Raw genomic sequence first — 27,584 nt, forward strand, 5'->3', positions numbered from 1 at the left:
ACCTTGTATTTATACTTAAGTACAGTATGAGTAAATATACTTGGTTTCATTTCACTACTGCTGTGTTGTAGCACAGAAGAAGTTCAGCTCAGAGAAGTTTCAGCTTCTCAAAGTGATAAAATGGTTACTACACACACAAACACTATTAGCTGTCGGTTGCTAAGTAGCAGTAATCAGTAATCAGTCTATAGGGTCGGGGGACCAGGATGCTCCTAGCCTTCTGACCTCAGCTCAGGGACACACACACATGCCCCTTAGAGTGCTACTAATCAAACTCTTTGTAGAATTCACGCTCTGCCACTCGCAGGCAGCTCGCCTCGTTTAAGTTGTTGACCCACAGAATGAGAGGGGAAAGTTTGTTAAAACTCATCCAACTTTCTTTGCTGCTTAGGAATTCTTACGAGTCGAGTGCTGGACGCTACTTTTCTTTAAAAAAGTTTAATCTGATGAGACAGGCGTGGTTTGACTGTAGTAAATCTAAACACACATTCAAGTTATGTCACTGACCATTATTCTGGTGATTCTTTTACATCACTGCAGTGCTTAGAATTCATGCGTCTCCCCGACTGCAGGCTTTACCTTCCACATTAGAGAGGCGCAGACACAAAGCAGTACAGCCAGAACAGGCTCCAGCACAGCAGGGATTTCACACTGATCTTGTTCCGAAACATTTGTAATTAACATTCCCCCTCACTCCAACTGTTTCTGAAGCTATCAATATCCCAGTAAGAAGATTTAACTTCCCTGAAGAGCCAGGAAACGAGCTGGATTTGGCAGGTCAAAACGTGATTGCACAGTACGTGTGTGTGCGCGAGAGGGGGAGAGAGAGAGATAGGGAGAAAGAGAGAGGGTTAAGTGAAAAGTTTTATGCACAGATTATCCTGTTATTTTAATGCTGACACCGGAAAAATGTTTTATTACAAAGTCATTTTTATTAAGTTGAACAGTGACAGGAAATGTGACCAGAGTGCCTCTCTTAGCATCTCCATGACGAAAGAACAATACATTATGCCTGCATCAAAATACAGTATAAATTACATTTGATCAAAAGCTTGCGAGACGGACTAATGCCGTTTCAGCAGCAGAGGAAGCCAAGAATCCAGGGCTGCGACTTAGTTTGGATTTCTTCAAGATGAACGTTGACACTTATATAAAACATCATGCTTTAAACAGAAATGGTTGATGACTTAATTCCTCATAACCAGTCAGTTACAGTACATTTTTAGAAGTGCTCAACAATCTTGGCTCAAAAAGAAAAAGTGACACAAGGTGGCCCTCAAAGGTAACGGAACACAATTCATCAGTCATGAAAATATGTTACACACAGTGAGACAAAAATAGAATTCAAAAATGAGGTTGTAAGACTGCTCGAAAGAGCTCAGATTTTCCTTTGTACAGATTCTGAGGATGCCGTCGCAGCACATGCAAACCTTCTTAGTACTGAGTGTATTCCTTGGATGAGAGTTTTGCAATGATACGCTCCAGCTGTCTCTTTGCTTCACACTGGGGGAAGTTACTCATCTCATAGTACTGCGGGGCAATTTTCACCAGCCTAGGAAAGAAAGCAAGTAAACATTAGTCACGAAAATTGTCTGCAGTGTTTACTTGTGGGAGAACGCCGTTCTTCCATATTCACAGGGTGACTACTTGCACAAGTTCGACGAATTTGATACTTGATTTTACAAGGTCGCAGAAGGGGAGGAGAAATAGGTAGCAGGCTTATGGCAGCACAAGTGAAAACAAAACTAGTTGAAGTTAAAAATAGAGCTCCAACAATTAGTCAATTAAAGGTGCACTATGTAGTTTTGGGGAAGCAAATTGAATCAGAAGAGAAAGAACTTTGTTGACTGATTGTTTATGCCTAAACAAACAAAATAAAAACTTTGTTTTTATTTACTGAATAAACAAACTGACCTTAAAGGCCGGCACAATTTAATCCTGTTTTACTTTGTTTATATTTGCCCGACTCTTTGAATATTAAAATTCTGAGTTTGAATTTCTTCTCCAAAACTACATAATGCTCCTTTAATCAATTGGTCAATCAAAACAAACTCAGTTGCCACGATTAATCATTTCAGTCATTTTTTAAGCAAAATCATCCAACTCTTGCTGGTTCCAGCTTATTAAATGTAAGGCTTTGCTGTTTTCTTTTGAATTAATGACAGTAAATGAAGAGTCTTTGGGTTTTGGACTTGGTTGGACAAAAGAAGCTTTTTGAACCCATAACTTTGGGCTATGGGAAATGTATTTTTCACATTATTTTGTCATTTATAGACAAAATGATTATTTGGGAAACTTTTCAGCAGATTCGTATATCATTTAAATAATCATTAGATGTCAACCTGATAAGTGACATTTTTTTTGTTTGTTTCCTTTTCTTGGACATTTTGCTAGGCTGCTAATATTAACAAGATTAGCTACAACCACTTGGCTACAGTGCCACTCCTGGAATTGACTACAAAGTATTGAGACGCTGTTAAGCTTATGCTGATGCCTTGCCACCAGAAACCTTCAGTGTATAGAAAACAAAAAATAATTGCATTGCACAAATTATATTTTTTGCAAGCTCTCGGGGGCCGGATTCAGCCCGTGGGCCTTAAATTTGACACGTCCTAATGGTTAAGACTCACACCACATAAGTACAATGTCCATAGTTCAATTCCAGTGGGCTCAATACAGGCGACCTACACTTAATACTGTGCCTGAATGCATCCTGTGTAGACCCAGACGGAAGACTGATGCTGCTGCTTGCGCTGAAACATAATGGTGTATCCTGACATAACAATGTGCGTCAAGATGCCGTCGGTGCAGAACAACAGGTGTGGGTGTTGACGTGTGTCACACGCCGGCGGTGTGTGTTGCACCATTAGGGTATTTATATTCATACTGAGTCAGCAGTGTGGGATTTGTACCCCATTTCAGAAGACCAAAATGTATTGGACACATTATAAGATTTCCTCTCACAACAAGCTTAACAGATGTGCAGATGCACCAAGAAACACAAAAAGACACATGTAATGCAAAAGAGGAATAGATCTCGGAAGCTATTTTGGAAAATAGAAAAAAAAAAGAGTAACTTATACACAGAAAGGACAGACACATACACAGACACAGCCGACAAAAACAATGAGGTGTTCATGTAAGAGAAATTACTTATTTTCCATCGAGTTTAAAAACAAAAAACATGTTTTTTTCTATTTTTTGTTATTTCACTCACAAAAATATTTTTTATGCTTATGTGTTTTTTATTGAGTGCTTCTTGCAAAACTCAAGTTACTATAAGACTAAATTAAATTACCGTGTGTGTAATACAAGCAACCCATTTATTCAAGTCTCTGACTTTTAAATTTTTATCTGACAATCACCTTGAAAACATATTAAAAATGTAGCTACAACTGAAACTTACCACTCTGGCTTGATGTCAGTGCACGTTCGGATGTAATTCTTGGTGGTGAGCACAAACTCGTTGTAAAGCACCCACTCTGGCTTGTGGTCCAGCACAGTGGAGGGGTGCAGCTGTACGACTTGGTTGTCCTTCGCAGTCAGGTAATGGCCCGTGCGCTCCAGATGAGCGACCTTTTCACACCACGGAGACAGAAGAGGTCACTGGCAGTAACAACCATGCAGACAAACAGAACAAACGACTACATACACAGCCTTTTTTGCTTAATTAAATTTCTGTGTGTAAATTAACTATACAGAATCATGTAAACCTCATAAGTAAGTTACTACTATTTGATAGAAAAGCAACATGACGGCAAAGACAAACCTGTTTGTTTCTAGGAGAGATGTTTCCCTACATTATAAGTACTAGGTGAAGCTGCAGAGGTTGTTGTGATTAACTAAGGCAATCAGTCTCAATAAAGGCCATTCCCAACAAAGACATGATCACAAATGCTGTGAAAGCTCTAACATGAGCCGCAAATTTGTCTCCGAGATAAAGGTTAATGTTGACAAATATTTAAATATTAACACCATAATTCAACTTGTCAGGTCGCTTGTTTCAGGTAGCCCTGAAAATGGCTTCTTGCAAAATGCCATTTGTTTCCTTGAGCAAGGAGCAAATTGACTTGATTTCTTTTTATGCATTTAAAAACAAAGCAGGCCTGTGTGTGTGTGTATTTGAAATGTGGTTATCTCAGCTGCTTTTTTAGTCAGTGCTAGGTTATGCATAATAATACTACTCTTTAAACTGATCAAACTCAACAAAGGCAAATGTCACTGAGCATTAGACGAGCAGTGGAGCTAGATATAATATTTATATATATTTGCACACATAACAGAAAAAAAAAGGTTTGGAATTTTAATGATGTATGAGATTAAAAACAAAGTAATGAGAGTTCAAAATGTATTTGTAGACTAATGCAAATACAGTATGGCTCTGTGAGTAAAGGAACTTCACACAGGGATGTGACAAACCTGCATGAAGAAGCCAGTGACCAGCGCTCGGCGGATGTTGATGTAGTAATCTCTGCTGTTGAACTCAGTGCTCCGCCGTGGCAGGCTGAAGCGGTCCATGATCCTGGACAGCTGTTGGCGGACGTTGTCTGCCGACATCAGTGAGCGGTAGTTGACGAAATTATCATAGCACCACTGAGTGGACTCATGGTCTGTGTGAGACAAGTGCAATTCATGGTTACGGCCAAGAAAACAGCATAAAACTCTGAAGTGTGATGTAAGGGCAGCTCACTTTGTTTAAAGGCGTGGTAGACGTTGAGCAGTGTCATGTGGTCCCCGTCGATGTGGGCAAAGCGCATCTTGGACTCGTCAGCCACCTTCTTAGCCTCCGTGGGTCGGACGAAGCACTGTGGGACTAAACAAGGTTGGTATAGGCCCCAACACAGCCGCCCATAGGGATAAGTTAAGCAAATCCCACAGAGAGGATCAAGGCCTCAGCTCAAAGAGAGGCACAGAACACTTCACAGGGCATACTGTATTGTGGAGTGTTTATGGTGGGAAAGGAAAGGACTGGAGAAGGATGGGTTGCTCCGTCCTCATGCGCTACAGCATGGCTTTATACGAGATAAAGCAAACAGATGACACCCAGTCCACACAAGCATCCTATCTTAAAGACCTGATACTGGAGTAAGATAAAACAGTGGAGTTGACCCAGAGGAATCTGCTGTCTCCCCTCTGTGAACTTTCTCCGAGTTGCTTAACGTCAAACCTGCTCGATTGTGGCTTTAATGGGTATAAGCGGCCTTTATTGAGCGTCGTGGTCGGTTGCTGTGGCGGCACCGTTCTCAGGTGTACTTTTCGCTGCTTACTCTAATGAACTCAGCAAAAACCTGCCATCCTGAAACACCTGCTTTAAGTGCACACCACGTCCAAACAGCTAGTTAAATCCATTTCCCCGCTTTCAAAGACCCCTCGCACTCCCTTCAAAGGCGCCAAGATTCATCTCAATGAGCAGCATTCTGCTTTGGCAAGCCTAAAGTGCAATTACTGCTGTAGCACGCTGGTGCTGCTCCAGCTACACCTATACATTTTGTACAGGCATGTATTTTCCTCCTTCCACACAAATAATAGCTGACACCCCTTACTTTATCCTCTACTTCCCTTGTAGTTAAGTTCAGTAAGCACATGTTACATTTATTCTAAGTAGATTTCCACTTCTGGGGTCTAAAATGTGTTAATGAGGGCATGCAATATGTTAAACAACACCTAAAACTCCTCAAATTGCAAACACATTAGAAGATAAAGAAGCTGCTCTGTATATTTCCTTAAGCTCACTGGTCGTTTCTGAAACACGGTCCATGAGTGCAGGAAATGGAAAGAGGAGCAGCTTGGACCCACACAGTAGGCCTGCCCTGAGCATTACCTGACAACATGGCAGTGATGGAGAGGATCTCGTTTGAACAGTTGAATTCACAGCTGGCGATGACCATCTTGGCCAGTTGGGGGTCCAGGGGGAACTCTGCCATCATGGAGCCCAGCTCCGTCAGGTCACCGTCGTCATTGAGTGCCGCCAGGTAGTTCAGCAACTCCAGGGCTCGCATCAGGGTCTCTGGGGCTGGAGGAGACAGAATGGAAGAGGCAGGCCATTAACAATGTTCCAAGCCCATGGGCAAAACACACGGAGATGAGAGAGATGGAACAATTTGCAAAACTGTCTTCTTTTTTTTTCTTCATCAAAGCAAAACTTCAGAAGAACAATCTGGAACCATTTCACACACCTGTGTGTCAGGATTGATTAATGCTCTTGTACTGCATGTTTCCATTAAGCTAAAACGAATAAACAATTGACGGAAAATGAACCATTTTAATAAACAACTGTTTTATGTAATTTTTCTACCAACCATTCTCAGTTCATTTCTTTTGCTACTTAAAAGTGACACTCTGCTTTTTTGTCATATGTGACAATATGTTGGTTCAAATAAACAATCACATTTGAAGAAGTCATTGGGCTCAGAGATACTATAATAGACAATTTTCAGACTGAGAATCTTTTTTTCCCTTCTTTTTCTTAAATGCCAAATATGTAAGACAGTATATGCAATACTCATATTTAAGTAACTAAGTATCAAAAACAGTGGGGTACATTTAGACTTAAACTTAAAATATAATAGTTGCATTGATGCTTTTTAGCCGAGGAATATAAGGGAAACCTAATTCTATGTCACGTAGTTCAGATTTTATTGGCCAATATAAACTTGCTTGTAAAGATCTGCAACCTGATCAACCAAATTTGACAGAATACTTAAAAAAAAAAGGAAAAAAAAAGAGGAAGCCCAGAAGAAAAAAGTTGATGAAACAATAGAGTTCGAGCACATCCTTAACTCAGACCTTTGATAGAAGGCACATCCAAGTTAAGAAAAGACACTGGAACACTCAAACAAAGGCTGTTTTGGGGTTTGGCAGCAGGGAGCATGAGGTCAATCAAAATGAGCAGGCTCTCAGTGTGTGATGGCCAGAGTTACGCTAGACAGCAACTTAGTGGAGAAGTAATCATGGCAGAGCTCATTTTTCATCCTCCGCTCAGGCAATCCTTAACAACGAATGCAATTACAGGGGAACTTTCTACTTAATGCTTCAACACAAAAGGCTTCCACCGTTTGGTTAAAAGATTTTTCCTCCAGATGCAATTATTGACCTTTGGCTCCCAAGAGCTGGAGCCTAATGACCAGTTGCATGTTAACTGAAAATTAGCTTCAAGCACTCGCTGCACTGCTTGTTCTCTTTCATTTCTCTCAAGTGCTCCCAAAAAAATTCAATTTCAAACAGCAGGGAGGCATTTTTTTATGATTAACAAATATTGATTTGGGGCATCAAAGCTACTTTTTTTTTTAAACACAAAGTGAGCGCCGGCCACATTACTTACCACACCGGTGGCTTGTGCGGGGCTAAACAAAAGGTGAAAATCTGATTTCAAAGTCCAGCTAGCATGATGAACCAGTGTGGAAATTCAGTCTATACACAATGCGGCTCATCAGAAAGTAAATATTGACTGCCTCAACACACAAGAATCCGATATATTAACCAAGGGCCAAATCAATGAGACGAAAGGCTAAAGGTACATTAAACCACATTGGCTTCGAAAGGTACTTCTTTGGAAATGTCACGAGGCAAATGAATCCCACCCAGCCAAGTCCTTGCGTAAATCGCTACTGATTTCTTCTGGATTTTCCATTTGGTTGGCTGGCTTTTGCTGCCGCTCCTGTGTTTAGTGAGTGCAGAGCGAGGTGGGCAAAGAGAGAAATGAACTAGATATTTGAGCATTTCACAGTGAAAGGAAAATCAAGGCTCCCGCTGAGGTGTGGACGAGCTCAAATGGAAAAAGCCACTAGCTTTCGGGGGTGATTATTGCTGATGATCAGGGAGACAATACCTAAACTTAAATTCATTGGACTTGAAGATTTAAACATCAAGAAAAAACAATGGAAAAGGGGATGTTGGCCTTGCACCACAATAAACCCTGCAGTCTCACAGCAGGGAGGTTATGATTGTGACAACTACAAGAATGTCCACCTATCCACTCATTTAGGATTTGAACAACGCCCAAAACAGATTAATAAAGCAGTCTGACCAACAAGAAAAATCCCTTAGCATCCCAAAACTCATTATTTCATCCTCTATTTCTTGAATCTCCAGAGACACATTTCTGGCCTGCCCATTTACTCTGAGGTAGGCCTTTGACACAGCGTATCAGAATTGATCCACTGTAACTAGATGGCCAGGAACTCTCACAGACTGAAAACAGACTTCATTTATTGCGCTGAAGTAGCTCTAGCATGCTCAGGAGCTAGTTAGGAGAAACCTTCTGCCATGAGTGGATCAAATAAATAAAAAGGTAATCCTCCCCTTTCCCTTCACCCCACTGTTCCCAGTTAGACTTAGCAGACAAGGCCAATCCCATATGTTGACGCTTACCCTTGCGTTTTGTGAGAAATGTGGGGGTGGTGGGTGGAGGTCAGTCACGTTCCGCTGGAGGAATATAAAGGGAAGGCAATAGCTAAGGTGATAGCGCTGCTATTGATGTAACCAATTTCATTCTCAAAATGGCGTTTGCCACAGTGGACGGGGAGAGATGGGTTTAATCTCAGAGGTGAGATGAAAACTATATTATGGCGAGAAAAGGGGGGAGGGGAGGGGGAGGTTAAGTATAGGGAAAGGAGGGGTGGTCTCCTCGGGACGCCGTAGGAACACACACTCTCCTAGTGAATGCCATAACTTTGGCCTAGATCCAGCATGATTCATATGTACTAGAAATAAATAGAGAGACAGAAACATACATTGACTGATCATCTCTCTCTTTTCACTCTCTCACTTTGAACAGCAATAATCTAAACTTAAAGTAGACTGCTCACAAAAACTGCATAACACTGTTGTGTAGCCCATGTCTGTCAGAGCACTTACACTCAAATCTCCAAACACTCAGTATGCAGCATTTGATATCTGCCAGGATCACTTTATCTTTGCTTTGTCGTTTTTCCCAAGCGACACAGGCAACCCAGATTTGATATTACACATGAAACAACCACAGTTCAACTGGATGTAGATTTTTATAGCAGTTTGTAACTGCATTTGTACTGATTCAGATGGCACTGATTAAAATCAAGATCTGGGTTAAAACTACAGGAAACATTTGTTAAGCGGGTACTTTGCCAGGAATGAAGAAGAAGAGGAGCAACTGTGTATCTGCTCACGATGCAGCCAAACTAAATATAGCTTTAAATAGGGCTAGGCGATATGGCCTTACAATAATAGCACAACATTTTAAGGCTATATTTCAATACACACGTTTAAATCTCGATATATTGAAAGCTACTCAATGGTACTTAATAAATGCTAGGACTGGGCAACAAAATCAAATATCACAATATTTTTGACCATATATTCAATATCAATATTGCCACTAACAATGAAAACTACCACACAGAGAAGTAATTACAGAATGTAAATGCACTGAATGGCTAAAAATGCTGACAATGCGGCCTGATTTCATTAAAATCTTATAACTTTAGCCTTTAAATCTTCTTTATGGGATTTAATGCAAAGTACAAGAACAACAAAAAAGAAAAGTCAGCATACAGGAAAGCAGTGTGTCGTCATGAGCCAAAAAGAAATGTGTATTATTATTTTTTTATACTAACCTGGTGGGTCCATGAAGTCGAAGTGCACCAAGTCATCAATCCCCAGTTTCTTAAGCTGCAGCACCACAGAGCCCAGATTAGACCTCAGAATCTCTGGATATGTGTTGTCCTGTGACAGTTAAGAGGTACAAGAGAAACCCAAGGAACAATTCAAAATGAATTAGTCAGGGTGCTTATTATCTCCTCATGCGTCGCTCATATGTCAACTTGAACAGGGGCCGGGAGTCTAGGGCATTTGAAGGGCTATTTAACTTGTTTAAAAAATTCCCTTTGCCACTCAGCGTGACGTGAAAGAATTAGCCTGTTAAAGTGGAGAACTGAGCCTCTGCACGTTCATTTGTCACAAGGTGGCTGTTTCGTTAGCACAGGTTATGAGAAGGGGCGGAAACAGTGTGGCTTAGCACCAAGCACTTGGAATTGTAATTCAGCTGAACTGGGAATCATGGAGTTCAAGGAGCAAATATTGCATAATAGAGAGCTTATCCAGCTAGAGGGCTGCTTTGGGGGAATACAAAGTGCTTGTGGCATTGAAGAATGTGAGAATTGAACACCTCATAGAATTTCTAACCATTTTCAGACTGCCTTGTTTCTCACCTGCATTTCTGTCTTGTAAGCCTTCTCTGTGTAAAGGCGGAAACACTTTCCTGGGCGCGTCCGGCCAGCACGACCTGCCCGCTGCTGGGCTGAGGCCTTGCTGATGGCTGTGACCAAAAGGGATTCCACTCTGATACGAGGGTTATACACCTGATAGGTAAAGGGAAAATTAAAGGTTAAACAAAACGAAGGTCAAAACTCAACACATACTAACACAGCATGTGCAACATACAGACCAACGTCGCACTGTAGACCAATTGTAGACTGATTAGAAAAAGGGTAGCGGCGCTATGCATGGTTTTACAGAAGAAAGGGGTTATGTGGCGCAACTTCACCCAGTATCAGAATAAATGGTACTGTCTAAAACTATATCTCGCTTGAAAATAAATCAATTGATCTTAAATAGTCGTTATATTGTCGAACCCTATAACACCTACAATCTACTATATATACATGCAGCTAACAAAATATGTACAATAACACACAAACACACCCAATCCACCATAGTGCATATAAAATCTATTTTTGCGCCATGTGTATGACTTGGCTCCAGGCTGGTGAAATGTCAGAGGAATAAATAACCGGCTTTTCCATCTTTGCCGCTGTCAGGTGTGCACTGCTGTGTTTATCTGGGGATTCTCAGGCAACAGACGCAGATGATCGCAGCAGATACAGAGCATTGGGAGAAGATGGGGGGGTAGGGAGACGGAGGAAGCTAACCTTTTGCTTGGCAAATCCGGGATCAATTACAAACACCACGCCGTCGATGGTCAGGGATGTCTCGGCGATGTTTGTTGACACGACAACCTGCAGAAACGAGAACAGATGGGTGAAGAAATGATGCACCTTGGGTGTTTGGAGGGAGTGACGAATCCTCAAACTCCAGTGCTAGAACTTTGCATCAAAATATTTAAAATTTAACATGTGGTCATCAGTTATTTAGCAAATACAGAGAGGGATTAAGGTTGTTTCTTGTTAAAATACAAGAAAACGAAGCATAGAACTAAATTTGCTGACTGTCATTCAAGTATTCAAAAGGGCCTTTGTACTATCAAAAAGTGTAGTGATTTCCTGCAGTGGAGCAGTTCAGAAATCATAGGAATTCTTGAGCATTAGTATGAGGAGAGACAAACAAGTGCAGATATCAGCTTTGCTTTAGAACTATTCCCTGATGTGAACCAGTTGACTGTAGAAGCTTGTAGAGCTGTCACTTTAGTGCACTGAACACACAGCGTCTAATGCAACCCAACAGGGGAGTACCACAACAGCTTCTGCAACCAAGTTCTATGAGCTGGCTTGGTGCGCAGTGTCCCATCCTAATGCATTTCCTCTGGCCTTTTTGTGTTGTGTGTATGTTTGTGCTGGAAGTTTGGGTTTCTGTCCAACTGTCCTCAGCAAGTTGCTGGTTTTGTTGAGATGTCAGCTTCTCTGTCTTGTAAAGTTTTTCAAAATTACAGAAAATGGTTGATGTAATGGTTCTGCTTAGGTGGCCTAACACATCGAGAGCTCCATTACTGTTACTGCTGTCATCCGAGCAGCTGTTCTTCCCCTCAAAATAAGGGCTTTTGTAGATATTTCACATGAATCCAACACTATGTCTCGAGGAATTTGGAACACTGCTATCTGTGTGGACATGCCAATTGTGAAGGGCTCATTGTCGCTGATTGGCTCTTGCTGTGTGCTACGCAATGCTGGCTCCTCCTGAGCTGAGTCTCAAACACAACCAGTGGCCAACAACACTGCAAAAGTTTGCATTACATTCACTTTGAAAGCCATTTTTTTGTGTCAGAGCTTTTCATATTTAAGGATACTTTGTTTATTTCCAACAAAAGTAAAAAAGACAACTTTTATTCCAGCATATGGTGCTGAATTACTGAACTATGAAAACTTGTATTTATGGGGCGATTTGTTTAAGATATAATCCATACTGTGTTACAATAAAAGGCTATATTTGGATTTGTCTCCTCTGAGTTCAACAGGTTTGTTCTATGCATTTCACAGACGATCCATACACTCTGAGGTGCAGGTGTAATCTAGCAGTGCAAGAACCCACCAAATCTAAAGCTGGATTTAAACCTGGTCGTAGGAGTTCTAGGGAGTCCTGCTGTAGATACCTGTGGTCTAACTTCTGATTGATAGTTCTGCGTTAGATTTCCCCTGTTGATACCACCACATCAATAATTGGATGTATTAATCATATTCCCCAAAGTAACTGTGTTTACATTCTCCCATTCACTTGGTAATATAGAGTGACAGTGGGCTACCCATCTAGTTATTGAGCTGGAGTTACATACATGTAACTTCCATTTCCTTTGTCTCATCACTGAATAAGACATTGCTGCGAATGCAATTACATGAAATGGCTGTGTTTACTTTTCTTCATTCAATGGAATCGAGGACAGCAATTATGGTGTACAAGGTCTGCGCTGGATGTGGCAAGGAGCTAATAATGACAGCCCATTTAAGTTGCATGGGTCGTGCAACATTTTCATTGTTTGTTTACTGGTCTGGCCAGAAGGAAATGTTTAAGATAACACACGCTAATGCAGTTATGATCATTGAATAATTGAGGAAGGTGAGAGTGGTGATAAAACAGCAGGTTTATGGGACCACTCGCGCACCAGGGTGGTATGGGAGTTGATTTAAACATCAGGCTAGGTGTAATTATTTACTGTCCTTGTGCACGTAGAGGAAAAAACAAGTGAAATGAAAAGCACACTAAGTGGAGAAAGTGAGAACCTGCACCATCTACCAGTCTTAGATCTTTTCTATTACAATTATCCCCTATAGCAAGTCTGTCTATGAGAAATGACAGCTGATTCAGAGTAAAGAAATAAATAAATAAACCAAATGAGTCACATAGCCCTATGGGTCTCTTGCTGTCAGCATATACACAAACAGAGGGAGGAGGGAAGAGCGGAGGAGAGGGAGACAGATTTGCAGCTGCTCTCACGCAAACCTTGACCACCGCTAGGATGAGCTTCCCTTATATAACAGCTGAAACAGACTGGACAGAGAACCCCTTTAGATTCATCATAGCACTTGAGACTGTGGTGGCCAGGTCAAAGCCCACTCCACTGGCAACTGCCACTCCAGCGTTACAGCTTAATATAAAAGTGGGTGTTGGGCAAAATGCCTCTCTACACTTCAGAATCTTTCCCTTACTCATTTGCTCAACATCTACCGAGACAGGAACAAGCTGTAGGCTGACCTAAGCAGTCGTTTGGTGGTAGCCGTCTGCTTTCTTGGTAGTCCTTGTGAAAAAATGCAAAGCACAAAAACCAAACGGTTCTCTGTAGTCTTTGCTGATACAGGTCCACAGAACCAATTTTGCACACTTGACACACTTCCTTTGTAGCTGTGCCTCTTCAGCTGTCTTCAAGCTGTGAGCCTTACAGACTTATAAATCCCACCTTTTAAGCAAGGATTTCTCTCCAGCCTGAGAATGCCTGCCTGTTTAGTTATTAATGCCAGGGAGGGCCTTTCCCCCACTCATTCAGCCCTCGACCTCGGGTAATTCACCTGTCGAAAGACACGTTCCCCTTGGTATTCAAGCAGAGGAATGAAGAGATGGCAATAAACCCCCGTATGAAACTGATCAGACAGCAATATCTGGCAAACGGTTTGGTTGTTATTCATGTATTTCTTGGATGAATGGCTGTCTAGATCTGATTGACGTGAGCACTCCATGACAAATTTGAGTTGCCTAATTTTGATAGACAACTGAAAATTATACAGGCTGTCTAAACAACAGCCAGCTTGAGTGGGGTTACACCAAGAACAGCTAATGTTTAGGGTTGTTCTGATACCAGTATCAGAAATGCACTCGATACTGCCTAAAATGCTGGAATCATACTGGCGAGTACACAAGTCTATGCACCAATTCAATCCCACATTATTTATTAGAAATAGGACCCTGCTACTTAGCAGAAGCATTCTGTACACCTTTATGCAACTGAACAAATTATTTACTGCAAAATGAGAGTGAAAAACACAACTGGTCCCACAACATCTTCAATATCATACCAGTCTTTCCAGACTTTGCCTTTTTAATCTCATATATCCAATAAAACGCAGATTGTAAAATACAGCAAAAAACTCTAAAAAAAATCTAGCACCAAGGTTCCTAAAAGTTTAGTTTATGGGAAGCCCCAGGTAACTGGTTGTTAAATTCCTGCAGTGGAAGAGGGCCATCGGTGGCCCAAAGGTACAGAGGAATCACATCTTTAAGAAACCAATTAGCCACACTGTGGCAGTCTGAAATTAAAGTGGCTGGCCAAAAAAAGAGACCAGGCTATCAGACAGCGTCTCATGACAGACACTATATGCCAGGGACCAACAGCCCAGCAAGGAATGAAAGGCATGGAATGCTTCAAAGTCCGGTTAAAAAATGGACTAGGTGAGGTCTGTCCTGCGTGTTGGGACACAGTCGGTGCTCCAGCAGATGCCACACATGACACCTTCTCACATTTCATGATCATATGGGTGGCCTCATTGACTGCATTGATTCTGAAGGATTATCCGGGCTAGGGCCATTACACTGAACATAGGCTGGCTCCTTCCAGTCTGTTGCTGCACTGGATAATCCTGGCTTCTTCATCAGTAATATCATTAGAGCATCATCTCTGCATGTTATTTCTGGGTTATTACCTGCAGGAGAGCAAGTACTATGGCTAACACGGGCCATCTTTCACATTGCCTGCTGGGGAAACATAGCCTTGTTGACAAATAAAGCCTCCCTCCCTGACTTGGGAAAAGGAGAACGTGCCTCGAGCAGCATCGGCGCACCCACATTCAAAGCTCATTGAAATGGATACGAGGGGCAATCAAGAGTGACATTTGAGGGAATGCTCCAAACGTGACAATGCTAAAAGCAAACCTAACACTCATCACAGCTCATTTGCTAGAGACAATCTTTGAGAAGCTGGAAAGCAAAGTGAGATTATAATCTTTGTTTGTAATTAGTCAATTGCCGCGTTGGCTCTAAATGATTAAACTGTTCAAAAATAGAAAATCAGTGGCTCTCCTGGAGAAATGGAGCAATGACGAGCTACTGCTTTATGTTAATTGAGGGGTGCCTAATGCTGTCATTAGCATGCGTAGCGGCAGACATGGCAAACCTTAATTCTTTTTCACTACTTCCTCTTGGGCTGGCTTGGATGACATCTTTGCATTTTTCACTTGATGGGTCGCTTAAGTCAGTCATGGAGGAGAAGCACACTCAATTCAAGCACCGCGACTTTAGATGACAACTCCACCAACTCAACGAGCACCTGATACATTGATCTTATGGAAAAAAGGGGCATCGACTGTGATGTTCTGAAGCTGAAACTGGTTGCTAGGTTGACAATTCAGAGGTCATAGTGTCACTATATTCACTTTATTTCCTGTATCAACCTATGGGAGTTCCTGCAAGATGTAGAGGAAGCAGCGGCAACCAATATTATTCAGCAAGCCCCCTGCCAGTCAGACCAATGTATGTATACGTACAGGACTGTGCAGGTAGCACCGCAAGAGACATGCAATATTTAAAGCTGTCCCTATGCAACCATGGCCCTGTTTCATATCAAAATCCCTTTGAACAGCAGAGGCAAACACTAGGAATGATATTTGAACTTTTGAAAAAGATCTTATCCAACACTGGCTGATCAAACTACTAAGAATGCTGAGCCTCTTAAGCCTGTGCAACACACACACACACACACACACACACACACACACACACACACACACACACACACACACACACACACACACACACACACACACACACACACACACACACACACACACACACACACACCATTCAAACAGAGAGTTGGAAGAGATGAAACTATAAAACTCAAGACAGTAAAAAAAGACAGTGCTGTAATGTTTGATCCAAACCTTGTGGGTAACCCTCAGCCTATGCCTTGCTGTAAATGTAAACTTGATAACACACTTGATCCTTATGTTCCTTGCCTGTCTTTTTAGAATTCTGATTAATTCACATTGCAAGGAAAGCCATATTCCAAAACTCCAGCATGAATTGAGCGTTTTAAAAGTATCGGAACGTGTTCAACTTTGAGAGCCCATAAATATTTTTTCGCTGCTCATATGTCAGCCTGATCTGCCTCAATTAGAGGGGTTGTAGCAATGAGTCATTCATCAACATCGCCCCCTATCAGATGCTGGGGGTGAATGTTTGCTCATTCACTGGCAGCGATGATATTCTGATATTCTGTCAGATCCCTGGCCAACAGCGTGGCAGCGCAGGTGGTGCTGCTACTCTGGTGATGAGCCCGTCTGAATAGAAACTGTCACACAAAAGAGAGGAATTGTCTCTATGTCTGTATCAATAAGAGGATCATCCACTCCTCGGAGATTAAGTGATTGAGGAAGAGGACGACTTGTCTTGTTTTTAATCAGTTCATATAAACGTGCACCTTCTCACATGGTCCTTGGCCTCCTCTTTGAGCAGCAGCAGCCTGTGCAAATGTAGTGGAAAGATAAAAATGACTGAGAATGCAGTACTTTCCTCAGGCTCAGAGGGCGTGAGTAATACCCCAGTTATAATTTAGAGCAGAGAATCGCATGCTGACAAAAGCAGCATATGTTGTGTGAGTCAGTTCTGCGCTAAAGCTGAGAAAGGGGAAAAAAAGTTTAAGTCCCTACCTTCCAGCCCTCCTCCTTTACCCGCCTTATCCCCCCACCCCCCAAGTGTTTTTATAACAACAAGGCAGTTATACCTTCCTTCCGATGGCACCATTTGGTTTATTGGGTGGGGGTGGCTCAAAGATCCTCTGCTGCTGCTGTGGAGGCAACGTGGAGTACAGTGGGATGATTTTGATGTCACCGACTTCAGGCCCCAGGTCTTCGACCTCCCTCTTGATCCGCTTGCAGGCTTCGTCAATTTCCTGAAAGGTTGGAGAGAGCAACAATTAATCCAGGTGTCGCTTGAGTATGCAAAACAGCAAAATCAAACAGGCTCTGAACAACACCTGGAAAAACAATGGCGGCGAATCTGGATGATGGGGGAAGGTGAGGAGAGGTGGTCGGGGGAAACCGTGGTTCCCTGCTACAGTACATTTGTTCTAACTATCGCTCCATCTGACGGAGGAAATTAAACCTGGACTGCAGTATGCTTTGCCGAGCTCCCTGTGGCTCTGTTGTCAAACGCAGCAATCATGGAAAACATGGACGCGCACGCTCGGAAGGGCGCACACGCACACAGAGCCAGACAGACTCAAACAGGGTTCATTATTCCACAGTGCAGTATTGTAGAGGGGAATGTGAGATGAGACTGCAGCACTGATGCATAACCAGCGGCAAATCATGGCAGATCAGTTTAGTGAAGCTGAACGTTCTAGAGCCGGTGGGCTGGCAGACATGCAGAGGACCTGAGTAGCGCCAGGAATAAGAAAGCATGATAGTGAGCGCAGGGCTAGTGCTTATTCTCGAAGGGCCTATTGGAACACACTATTAAATGTACTAAATATGCATACATATTCCATAAGCACCCCATGCTTGTAACTCATTAACATAGAAAGACTTGTTTTATTTTACCTTCCCTTATGCACACACGTTTGTGATCATGCTTGAAGGTTTTAAGTAATTTCTGGTATCGCCTTTATCAACATAAGAGCTTTTCTTTTCTAGGCGACCCCCCGCTGTTTAGAACCATTTCCTTTGTTTTGCTAACAACAATCATTTAATCCTCATGAAGCAGCAGTTACTATATGTGTCACATTACAGCCTATACTGTTGCACCACCTGCAGGCCCATGGGAGCAATGCAGCAAAGAAAGGAGTAATAAGACACTGATGAACAGAAACTCTGATTCCCCAAATTATCTTACCTTTGCTTTCAGATACATGACAGGCAACACCAGAGCTCTTCATGGATACTTACTATTTAGTAGGCAGACAAAACAATGCAAAAAACTTTGCAGACATCTTTGTTTCCCTTTCTAAAGAGCATACTGAACTTAAATTACTTTAATCAACGACCCGAAGTGACTGAATATGCACCGTGTGAAGCCTGAAACACTTGCCTTGACATGAGAAAGCACCATGGTGATGTTTACCGTGTTCCTTCTGGACTGCAAGTGTGTTATTAGCCCTGTTTGTCCCCTTGTTCATCGCATTAAGTCAAACCCTGCTGATGGCCATGTGCCTCTTAATCAACACACTGACAAGTGGAAAACGGTAAATCTGAATGGATTGGTAAAATTAGCCTGGGTATTAATAGCCTATCAAGCCTCTGGATGCAGCAGCTGCCATGGAGAAAAAAATGGACCTCTTTGCCAAAGTGCTGGAAGCAAGCTGGCTGTCTATCCCTTAGGGACATCAAGACAGAGTGCGTGTGTGAGTGTGTGAGTGTGTGCATGTGTCTGTGTTTGCACACAAGTAGGGGCAGTTGGCCAGTGTTGGGAACCTGTCCACCAGCTCTCCCTGCGACCCCAGAAGCAACAATCTACAGCCAAGCTAATAACCGACACATTTAGGCACTCCTCTTGACTAGCAAACAACCCCCCTGCCAATACCCATGTTTTGATGTTAGCTGCTGAGGGGGAAGCTTAAATATTAGGACTTATCTTTGCTCAACAGCTGTGATAAGTTTCGACTTTCTTGTTTGGCGTTGGTGCTTCAGTTCTATTTGTTTGTGGAAGCAAAATATCTCACAGAAAAAAAACTAAGAGAGGGGAAGAGGTTCCTGTGCGTTTTGCTTTCGTCTGATATAAATTAAACAGCCAGATAAAAAGAGTCTATGGCTTTGCCATGGATCTGCCTCCCAATCATTAGTCTACATCAAAGTTGCTGGGAGACTGAAGAGGTTAAGAAGCGCTCGAGGGATGCGCTGCAGCACCCTTTGAACACCCATCTCTGCCAGTCCTACCACACATTAACTTCTTTAACCCAATTAGGAGGGGGTGATAATGAACTCACTGTGGGAGTGCTCTCAGTAATGCCTTAGTTTGAGACAGTGCAGGGCGGTGGTGTAGGGTGAAGGAATATAAATCAACAAATTACATCGAACTGCAAAAAATGTTTTACACATTGCCTGCAAAAATCCAAGATTTTTCTACACATTCGTAGGAGCGACTAACAGTGTTTCTGGCCATCCAAGAAGCTGGGATACAGCCAAGTCTAAAATCAATTATCAGCCCTCGGTGGAGACCACTTCAAACACCATGCCCCTCCAATGGCTTCATCCCCTTTGCAGCAAGCCGCATATTGATCCCGCTTTGGCAAATGAAAACTGACGTAGGTGGATCGCCACAGTCAAACCACTCCTGAGTGACAAATAATTACAGCTAATAAACAACCCGTCACAAGGTGTGATTGGGGAAGCCAGAAAGACACAACTACATGAGAGCTTTCAAAGATTCCTTGTGTAGATGAAAAATTGTTACTGTACAACAAAAAAATCCAACATGTCATTTTAATCTCCAGAGCAATTTGTGTTGTATTTACACCCGTCACATTCGCCTTTACAACCACAGGCAATCACATGGTCTCCAACAGCATTTTGTCAGAGTGCTGAGAGAATAATCATACCAGCACTGTTGGCTCTGACAGGCTTCTCCTGTCGAATGATCAGGACATTGCAACATTTGTTGCTGCTTTTCTGTGTGTGTGTGTGTGTGTGTGTGTGTGTGTGTGTGTGCAGGGTGGTATGTGTGTGTCCACCCTGCTGTGACCAAATTCATCATTTTGGGCATGAACCCTGCCCTCCATTACACATCAGTGGACAACATTTGCAGGGAGGGAAAAAAATTATAAATGACTTAATTTCAGAGATTCGTGGGAAGGGCAGAATCTGGGTCACTCCTAGTTTTTTTTTTCTTCCCTTCGCTGTGAAAAATCCTGGTGGTTCCCAAACAGGCACGCTCACATGCATTAACATCTATCAATCTGAGGATTAATCACTTCTTGTGCGGAGGAGTGCCTGTGTGAGTGTGTGCTCATGATACAGTGCATGTGAGCAACTCATCTTTGTAATTAGATTAATGTGCTTGTTGCCTTGTTTGGACAAAATTATCATTATAAAACCTATCTAGAAACAAGTAGTCGACCGATTAGTGACTGACAGAAAACTACTGTGATAATTGTTTAATCGTTTAGATTTTGTGTAAGGATTTACTGCTTTTCTCTGTTTTATTTAATAGTAAAATGGCTGTGTTTTGGACTGTTAGTCTGACAGAATGCAATTTGAAAAGCTCACCTTGGACTAGATAATTGTGCTTGGCAAAATTTTATGAAATTTCGAAGTCTTGATGAAGAATTTAAAGTAAAAGTAGCAATACTACACTGTAGAAATACTTTCTGACAGGTCTAAGTCCTGCATTCAAAATTTTACGTGAATAAAGTACGAAAGCATTAATTTAGCATCAAAATATACTTAAAGTTCCAAAAGTAAAAGTGCTCATTATGCAGAATGGCTCATCTCAGAATTATGTATATTATATTACTGAAGTATAATTATTAATACATGCATTAATTTGACAGCTGATATGTTTCTCACTATACTGCTGCTGGGTAGCTTTTAAATTTGACGAAGAGATCAATAAAGACTTATCTTCATGCATAATATTACATCATTTATTTGTTGATTATATTTCGTTGTTTGCTACTTTGTTTTTTATTCATCTGAATCTCCTCTGGTTTTTCCTCTGAATTGTAGTGCTTTAGAAGTATAAACTACCAAAAAAGGAAAATACTCAAGCTAAGTACCTCAAGTATACCTTGAGAATATATATTTAGTTACTTCTCCAAAGATAACACGACAAAAACAAAAATCTTTCAATAAAAGCAAGCACCAAACCAGCGACGCCAATTTTACCACAAATCTGGCTTTTGTACAACAACAGACGCAGTTCATCAAAAAATCATCAATAACACCCCCTTAAAGTTGTACCTCTTGTCCAGTGAGAAAGAGCAAAGCGTCCCCTTCATCCACCTCACACATGTGGATCTGGATCACAGTGCGGATGGCCGCCTCCAGGTAGTCCCGCTCCGGTTCCGGCGTGTAGAAAATCTCCACGGGATGCGTGCGTCCGGGGATGGTGAGCAGTGGGCAGCTGTCAAAGTACACCTGGAACTTCCCGGCATCGAGTGTAGCGCTCATGACAATCACCTGGACAGAGAAGGGCACGGGAATGGAGGAGCAAAGTCTGTGAGGGACAATGTATTCATAAAATGAGGTGAAAGGGAAGATAAAACTAGAAGTAAAGACAGCAGAGTGTAAATGACTGTGCTGATTATGGGCGTGAGCACTCAAGTGTAGAATGAGTTAACATTTTATACGGCTTGATGATAATTGGGGATAAGGACACATGCTAATTGGATAAGGGTGCTACTAAATACAGAATAGATGAAGAGTGCAAAAAGCTATACAGGCTGGAGAATGCTCTGAATCAGAATTTAGGATGAGGGCGCTGGCACAATCCCAGGATGGTGTCCATAGTGCAGAACTTGGCATTGCACTGCAAGTCACTGACCTACACGGAGCTATGACAGTCCTTGTTCCTGATGTTGGGTACACAATGTTCTCTCCAGAGCCATTAGATAGAGCGCATTAGGATTCTGATGGGAAACACGTCTCCCATTTTCAATCTCAAACATTTTCAGGGGCCAGTGTCTCGGCATTTCGCTTTACGCTCTGCGAGACATCGTAATTGCTCTTAATCAAGGCAAATTAAACTTTCAAATTTGGTAGGGGATAGGGGATGAAGGAGATGGAGGGGTGTGGGGTGGATGATCATTCCCAATAACCCTAGACCTCATTTAACAGTCCGCGAACAACAATCTAACCTTTGATTCCACGCTGACAAACAACTAGTCATTATCCATCTGCTTTATGAGAATGATGTCTGGCACACTCTGCCTATAAAACTTCTGCCTGCCTCCCATCCGCGCCGATACATTGCTGCTGCTGCCCCCCCCCCCCAAGTTGATTGGCTTAAAATGACTCTGACTCAGGGAGCAATCTCCACTAGGGCTGTGGTGCAGAGTAGATGTGCATTTCTGAGCCCAAAAGCACAGTTTCTCTTTTCCTTAACAGATTCACAGCTGTCAGACATGGGGACACTGTCAGGAAAAAATGTGACAAAGGGGAGGAGTGACAGAAGAGGGACATTAACACTGGCTGTCACTGAATATATCCTCAGGGGAAGTAATATTTAGGGCTTTAACAGTGTTTTGTCGGCATTAAGTGGGACATGTTTGTCGGAACAAATCACACTACTGTCAAGGGTACTTTCAACACCAGGCTTAGAGATAAGACAAAATAAAAGTGAAGTAGACTTGACTTTCCAGAATAAACAGTGAATGTAGGTGCTGCATAAATAGTCCTATAAAGATGTAGGGAACTTACACTACTTTTAAAATGAATCCACCTGCCATCAGTGTTAATATCTCATCTTGAAACTAAAGCCATAGTGGAAAGACATTTGTTTTTCGTAATATTCTCTAAACTCTGCATATTTTTAACAGTTTTTACCTTAAGGTCAGGTCTCTGGCGGACCACCTCCTTCAGGACCCCCATGAGAATATCCGTAGCTAATGTGCGTTCGTGAGCCTCGTCCAGGATGATGACACCATAGCGCTCGAGCAGAGGATCGTTCATGGCCTCCCGCAGCAACATTCCATCTGTCATGTATCTGTGTGAACAGAGGACATGCAGACTTTATCCTCATATACAGTGCAATGGCATTATCGGAATAAAACCTTGCTTAAAATTTATGTAATGAGCATGTCACTCCCCTGAGGAGAAATCCCCCCCTTCAAAGTACTGTGGGTAGAACATAAAGGGCGAGGAAAAAATTATGGTGAATTTGAAAAAAGTCAAAACTATCCTGTAATGTATCCTGTTTCAGTCAAGTATAAGACAATTTAAAAGGTCCAGTGTATAAGATTCATGGGTCTTTAGATTGCCTTAGAATGAGCTCTTTATATCAACAGAGGGAGATATACAAACATTAGCCCTTGCATTTTTTGCTGTTTCAACAGCCACCGCAGGGGAGAGTGAGAGAAGGGGTGGTCACTGGGTAGAGCTGCAACCAACGATAATCTTCATTGTTGATTTACCTAATGATTATTTTCTCGAGTAATTGATTAGTTAATTGGTCTATAAAATGTCAGAAAATGTCGGTCTTTTCCAAAGCACAAAACTTTTACTGTCACAGACGGGTAAAGAAACCAGAAAACATTTAGATTCAGAGAAATTGGAATCAGAGGTATTTGACCGATTAATCAATTATCAAAAAAGCTCTCATCTGTCACCAGTTGTCATAAAAACATAAAAAGAGAACCAAGGTGAATATTTTCAACCAGCTTTCTTACTTGAGTACTGTCTTGGCAGAGCTGCAGTCCTCAAACCTGATGGAGTAGCCCACCTCTTGGCCCAGCATGACATCCATCTCATCAGCAACCCTCTGGGCGACACTCATGGCCGCTACCCTCCTGGGCTGGGTGCAGGCCACCGCTCTCTTCGGCCCCGGCATTGACCTTACCATGTCCACACACCACTGAGGGATCTGGAAGACAAGTCAGGTTGTGTTTGAACTGCAGGGATGAATGCAAGGCAGGTTACATACATACAACTCCGAACTGCGTTTTTTAAGTCCTGCAGAGAAAATATCAATGAAAGTCATACCTGTCCACATTTGCACTCACGGTATATTCTTGCTTAGAGCTTTAAAAACAGAAGCAGCTTGCTTAGAGAGGCCCGAAGGAAGAGAGTCTTACTTCCACTCTATTAAGCTTGAGGTTCGGATGAGTGGTAAGATTTGAATCATCTCTAAAAGGGCAGTCTTTGAAATGTCACCCAATCAGAGGAACGAAAAAAATGCCAATGACAGGTTTCGAAGATATAAACATTTCACAGGCAGTATTAAAACCTGTGATTACTACTTACAGGACCTGACCCTAATAATCAGGATATGTTTGGTTGAATGCAGAGTAGGGCTGCACGATTAATTGTGTTATAATTGATATCTGTGTGCAACCTCATTTGTATGTGACAGTAATTTAAGCTACAGTTCCATGAAGTGAATGCAATGCAGTTTTTTTAACACATCTTCCCTGAAAATTGTGAGTGGTGAGAGAAATGTAGTGCAATCCTAAATGCTAAGGTAGTCTGCATCAAATCTCATTATTATCTTTTTCATTTTGCTAAAAACAACACTAAACACTCTTAATTTTCAAGAGAGAGCATTAATCAAACACATCACTGACTATTTTTTCTGTAACAGCTAAACAATGGTAGCCACGAATGACTCTCCTTCAGGATTCACAAACGTCGCTCCATGATGTGCATCCTACATTTGTCTGTCGAGTCCACAAATTCCAAGTGAATGTGTAGAATACAAATGTTTTCTAGCATCATCAAGGCAGAAAGCACTGACAAGATTATACCACTTAATTTAAGAAGTGTTTGGAAGATAGTTGATATTCCCCTCAGGAGGAGGCAAAGGCTCAACCAGCGATTTACTCTAATCTTCTCTCTTGCAAATTTTAAAAAACAGACAACCCGACGCTTTCAAGAACTTAAAACAAACTTAACAACCACACACTGTGAAACAGCTCCACAGAGAAACTGTTTAAAATGCAGCATCTGTTTATTGCACCCTGTTTTGTGTGGTATTATTATACCAATTATATTACTAAATTTCACATTTAAATTTGATATGACACGTTTCAGTCAGTTCAGGGGAAAAATTACAACTCAAGTGTGTCTTTATGTGCCGGTACAGCAAAAACACTTAAAATTCTGGCTTTTACCTGTGTGGTCTTCCCAGAGCCCGTCTCTCCCACCAGAACAAAAGACTGGTTACGCATTAGTATGTCAGTGAAGCTCTCTCTGTACTCCCAGACAGGCAGCTGCAGCCGCTTCTTCAGGATCTCATAATAGCGTGGCGTGTGGGGCAGGTTGGTGAAGGGGTTGATCTGCTGCTGAATAGGGGTTTGCTTAAGGAAGCTGCCACTGCCTGCAGCTGGGAAACTGGGCACCCCGGACAACTTCACATCTCTGTCCCTGTCCCTGTCACGGTCTCGATCACGGTCACGGTCCCTGTCCCTGTCCCTCGGCCGTTCATCACGGTCTCTGTCGCGGTCACGCCTGCAAGAGGGAGATGCATGAGGTTAAGGTTATATAACTTACCACAGAGACAAAGTATAACTCGAAATGACCCCTACACATATGCATTCAAGCATTACCACAATATCAAAGACTAGAAATGACCAAATCTTAACAGTTGTTCTCAAGAAATGGTTAAGATTAAGCCAAACATCAACAGGCACAACATTGAACAGACGGTGCACAAACATTAGCCAACGTCAGGCCCTTTTCTCTTCATTCACGGTTGCAAAAAGCCCAACCAAATCAAGTGTAGCATGCAAAGGTCCTGAATAAACTAAATGTCCGCAATCCACATCAAGCAAGTCTGTTCTCCCATTACACATAGATGTACTCAACAGCTCCAGACCAGAATGTGAACCATTTACACCCCTACATTAGCTGGAAAACTGTGAGCAAAATGTCGACTTTAAAAGGTGCCCTAGAGCTAGGTACTTAACAGACAACTACAGCAGTGGAGCTGGCTGTACTCGGGCCCGATGTAGAAGATGGTGTGTGTGGCTCTGTGGCATTAGAGATGTCAGAAGCAGTACCAAAAAAGGCCATCTCTGCATAAATTAAGGCTAAAATTTACATTATTGCCTTGATCTGGCAGTGGAAATTAACTTCTGGCATTACAACGCCATCTATGACACAATAACATCACTTATTCATATTTTAATATTAATTTCTATTCAGTTTTATTCACAGTGCGACAGAAACCAACAGCTTGTCTGGATGCACCCCTCTCTAACCTCCATGTCCTTGACTGTGGGGAAGCTGCAGTATGCACATTAGCTGATGCTTGGCTCTATAACCTGAACATGGATGTACCAGAATGTATCATTCACGTAATCCAGGCTACATTGCGGCAATTCTTAATTTGCTTTTCCCACCCGTAAGGTCAAAGCTGTGTTAAATGCAGGGCAGTGACCCTGAGCTTGCACTCGGTGACTTTGACAAGTGATGATGAGCAGGGGCGCTTCAGCCAAGGTCCTCCAACTTCTACAGGCATTTAAGCTCTTGTTTGGACCCATATGCTCACTCACAGTATTTTAATATACCTACGGAGGGCTTTAATACACAGCTAAAGTCAAATTCAGGACTGTAGGATTGGACAAGTCAGTGACATCTGACACAGCATCTCATTTACGATAAGCGGCTAACATTAGCCGGGCTAGGGGTCCTGTCTGCAGCTTCAAAGCTGCCTTCCTTCTCCATTTTCACAAATCCAGATGTCATTAAAACCTTGAGTTCATCAATACATATTGACTTTGTGTCATGAAATGTATGACCTTTCTATTCAAGACGTAGCACTTAACCCAGAACTGGCTAGGATGTAGCCACGTGAGGACCAGATCAGGCTGTTTGCTAGCTTAGCTAGCTTAGCACTCTGCTAGATAGCAATTGCATGACCTTATCATAAACCTATGGAGCTGGGTGTGTATCCTGTCATTATTAGAACGATACATTCTCAGTCCCACCAGTGCTAAATTTCGAGCTAAACTTGCAACAACAAAAAAAAGCTAACATTAGCGCGGCTAGTTAGCAACGGGATAACAACAAAGCAGCCTGCAGCAAGCAAAACACTGCAGCAGCGAAGCGCTTTTATGTAACGCTAGCGTTGCATACCCGTCAGAGGGTCTCTTCCTACTCGACGAAACATCTTCACCCAAATCTAAACGATGTCGCTTAAACATCTCTCCGCCGGCATCCGTCCAAACGGCGGTTTTAGCAGCTAATTATTCCATGTAGATTATCCCCAAACCGCTAAACGCCGGCAAAATGGCGACCGGAAGCTCTTACCTCATCATCATTATCCTTCACAAAACGAGTCGAAAGCCGCGATTTACAGTGAGACCAGCGGGCACGTTGTATGTATGTAATGTCCCGGCGTTACTGAGCCCCGCGCATAATGTTGTCCACGAAAGCCTATCGGAGAGCCTGCGGATGCAATGCAGTGGTTGAGGGATGCGGGGGAGGATGCGGGAGGTCCGCTGCCTCTCTGTCGGGTCGGGATGATGGTGTGCCCGCCAGACAACGCGCACGCACACAGGCACGAGAGTTGCCTCGCCCCCTTCGGTCCACAGCTCGAGACTCGCTGCAGCGCAGCCAGGTCTGCCCCTCTGTCTGAAGCAGCGAGCAATTTATGGAAGTATTTTGTTGTTTAGCGTTTGACTCAACGCATAAATTAAGAAAAAAGGCTGCTTTATCTTTTAATAGAAGCATCATCGCCGAGAAGCATCCTCAAACCTGCGATTAGCCCGATCAATAGCATCGCTCATCACCTCCAGACAT

General features: G+C 42.4%; 1 protein-coding gene across 2 annotated transcripts; it reads right to left on the reverse strand.

Moving 5' to 3' along the window:
* Positions 1-910: 910 nt before the first annotated feature.
* On the reverse strand, positions 911-27,345 carry LOC141003914 (ATP-dependent RNA helicase DHX15-like). 2 transcript variants are annotated; one of them, XM_073475393.1, is made up of 14 exons: positions 27,093-27,345; positions 24,953-25,289; positions 23,513-23,706; positions 22,671-22,830; positions 21,087-21,305; positions 16,916-17,083; positions 10,908-10,994; positions 10,188-10,337; positions 9,594-9,702; positions 5,822-6,013; positions 4,691-4,813; positions 4,420-4,610; positions 3,407-3,576; positions 911-1,552 (listed from the first exon to the last, which is right to left on the reverse strand). In XM_073475393.1, exons 1-14 carry the CDS (start codon positions 27,101-27,103, stop codon positions 1,435-1,437), a joined length of 2,229 nt encoding a protein of 742 aa, XP_073331494.1. In that variant the 5' UTR covers positions 27,104-27,345; the 3' UTR covers positions 911-1,434. The 2 variants fall into 2 exon arrangements, with proteins under 2 accessions (XP_073331494.1, XP_073331493.1); XM_073475392.1 differs by lacking the exon at positions 27,093-27,345 and adding an exon at positions 26,919-27,042.
* Positions 27,346-27,584: the final 239 nt, after the last annotated feature.

Source organism: Pagrus major, chromosome 10, assembly GCF_040436345.1.
Source record: "Pagrus major chromosome 10, Pma_NU_1.0".
Lineage (NCBI taxonomy): Eukaryota > Metazoa > Chordata > Actinopteri > Spariformes > Sparidae > Pagrus > Pagrus major.

Excerpts from the sequence above, each read along its gene's own strand:
- LOC141003914 (XM_073475392.1), bottom strand. The coding sequence starts at position 26,986 with ATGTTTAAGCGACATCGTTTAGATTTGGGTGAAGATGTTTCGTCGAGT. Across the intron at positions 21,306-22,670 it reads GCCAGAGACCTGACCTTAAG|GTGATTGTCATGAGCGCTAC; the intron begins GTAAAAACTGTT and ends TTCTCTGTCCAG. Across the intron at positions 9,703-10,187 it reads CTTACAAGACAGAAATGCAG|GACAACACATATCCAGAGAT; the intron begins GTGAGAAACAAG and ends TAACTGTCACAG.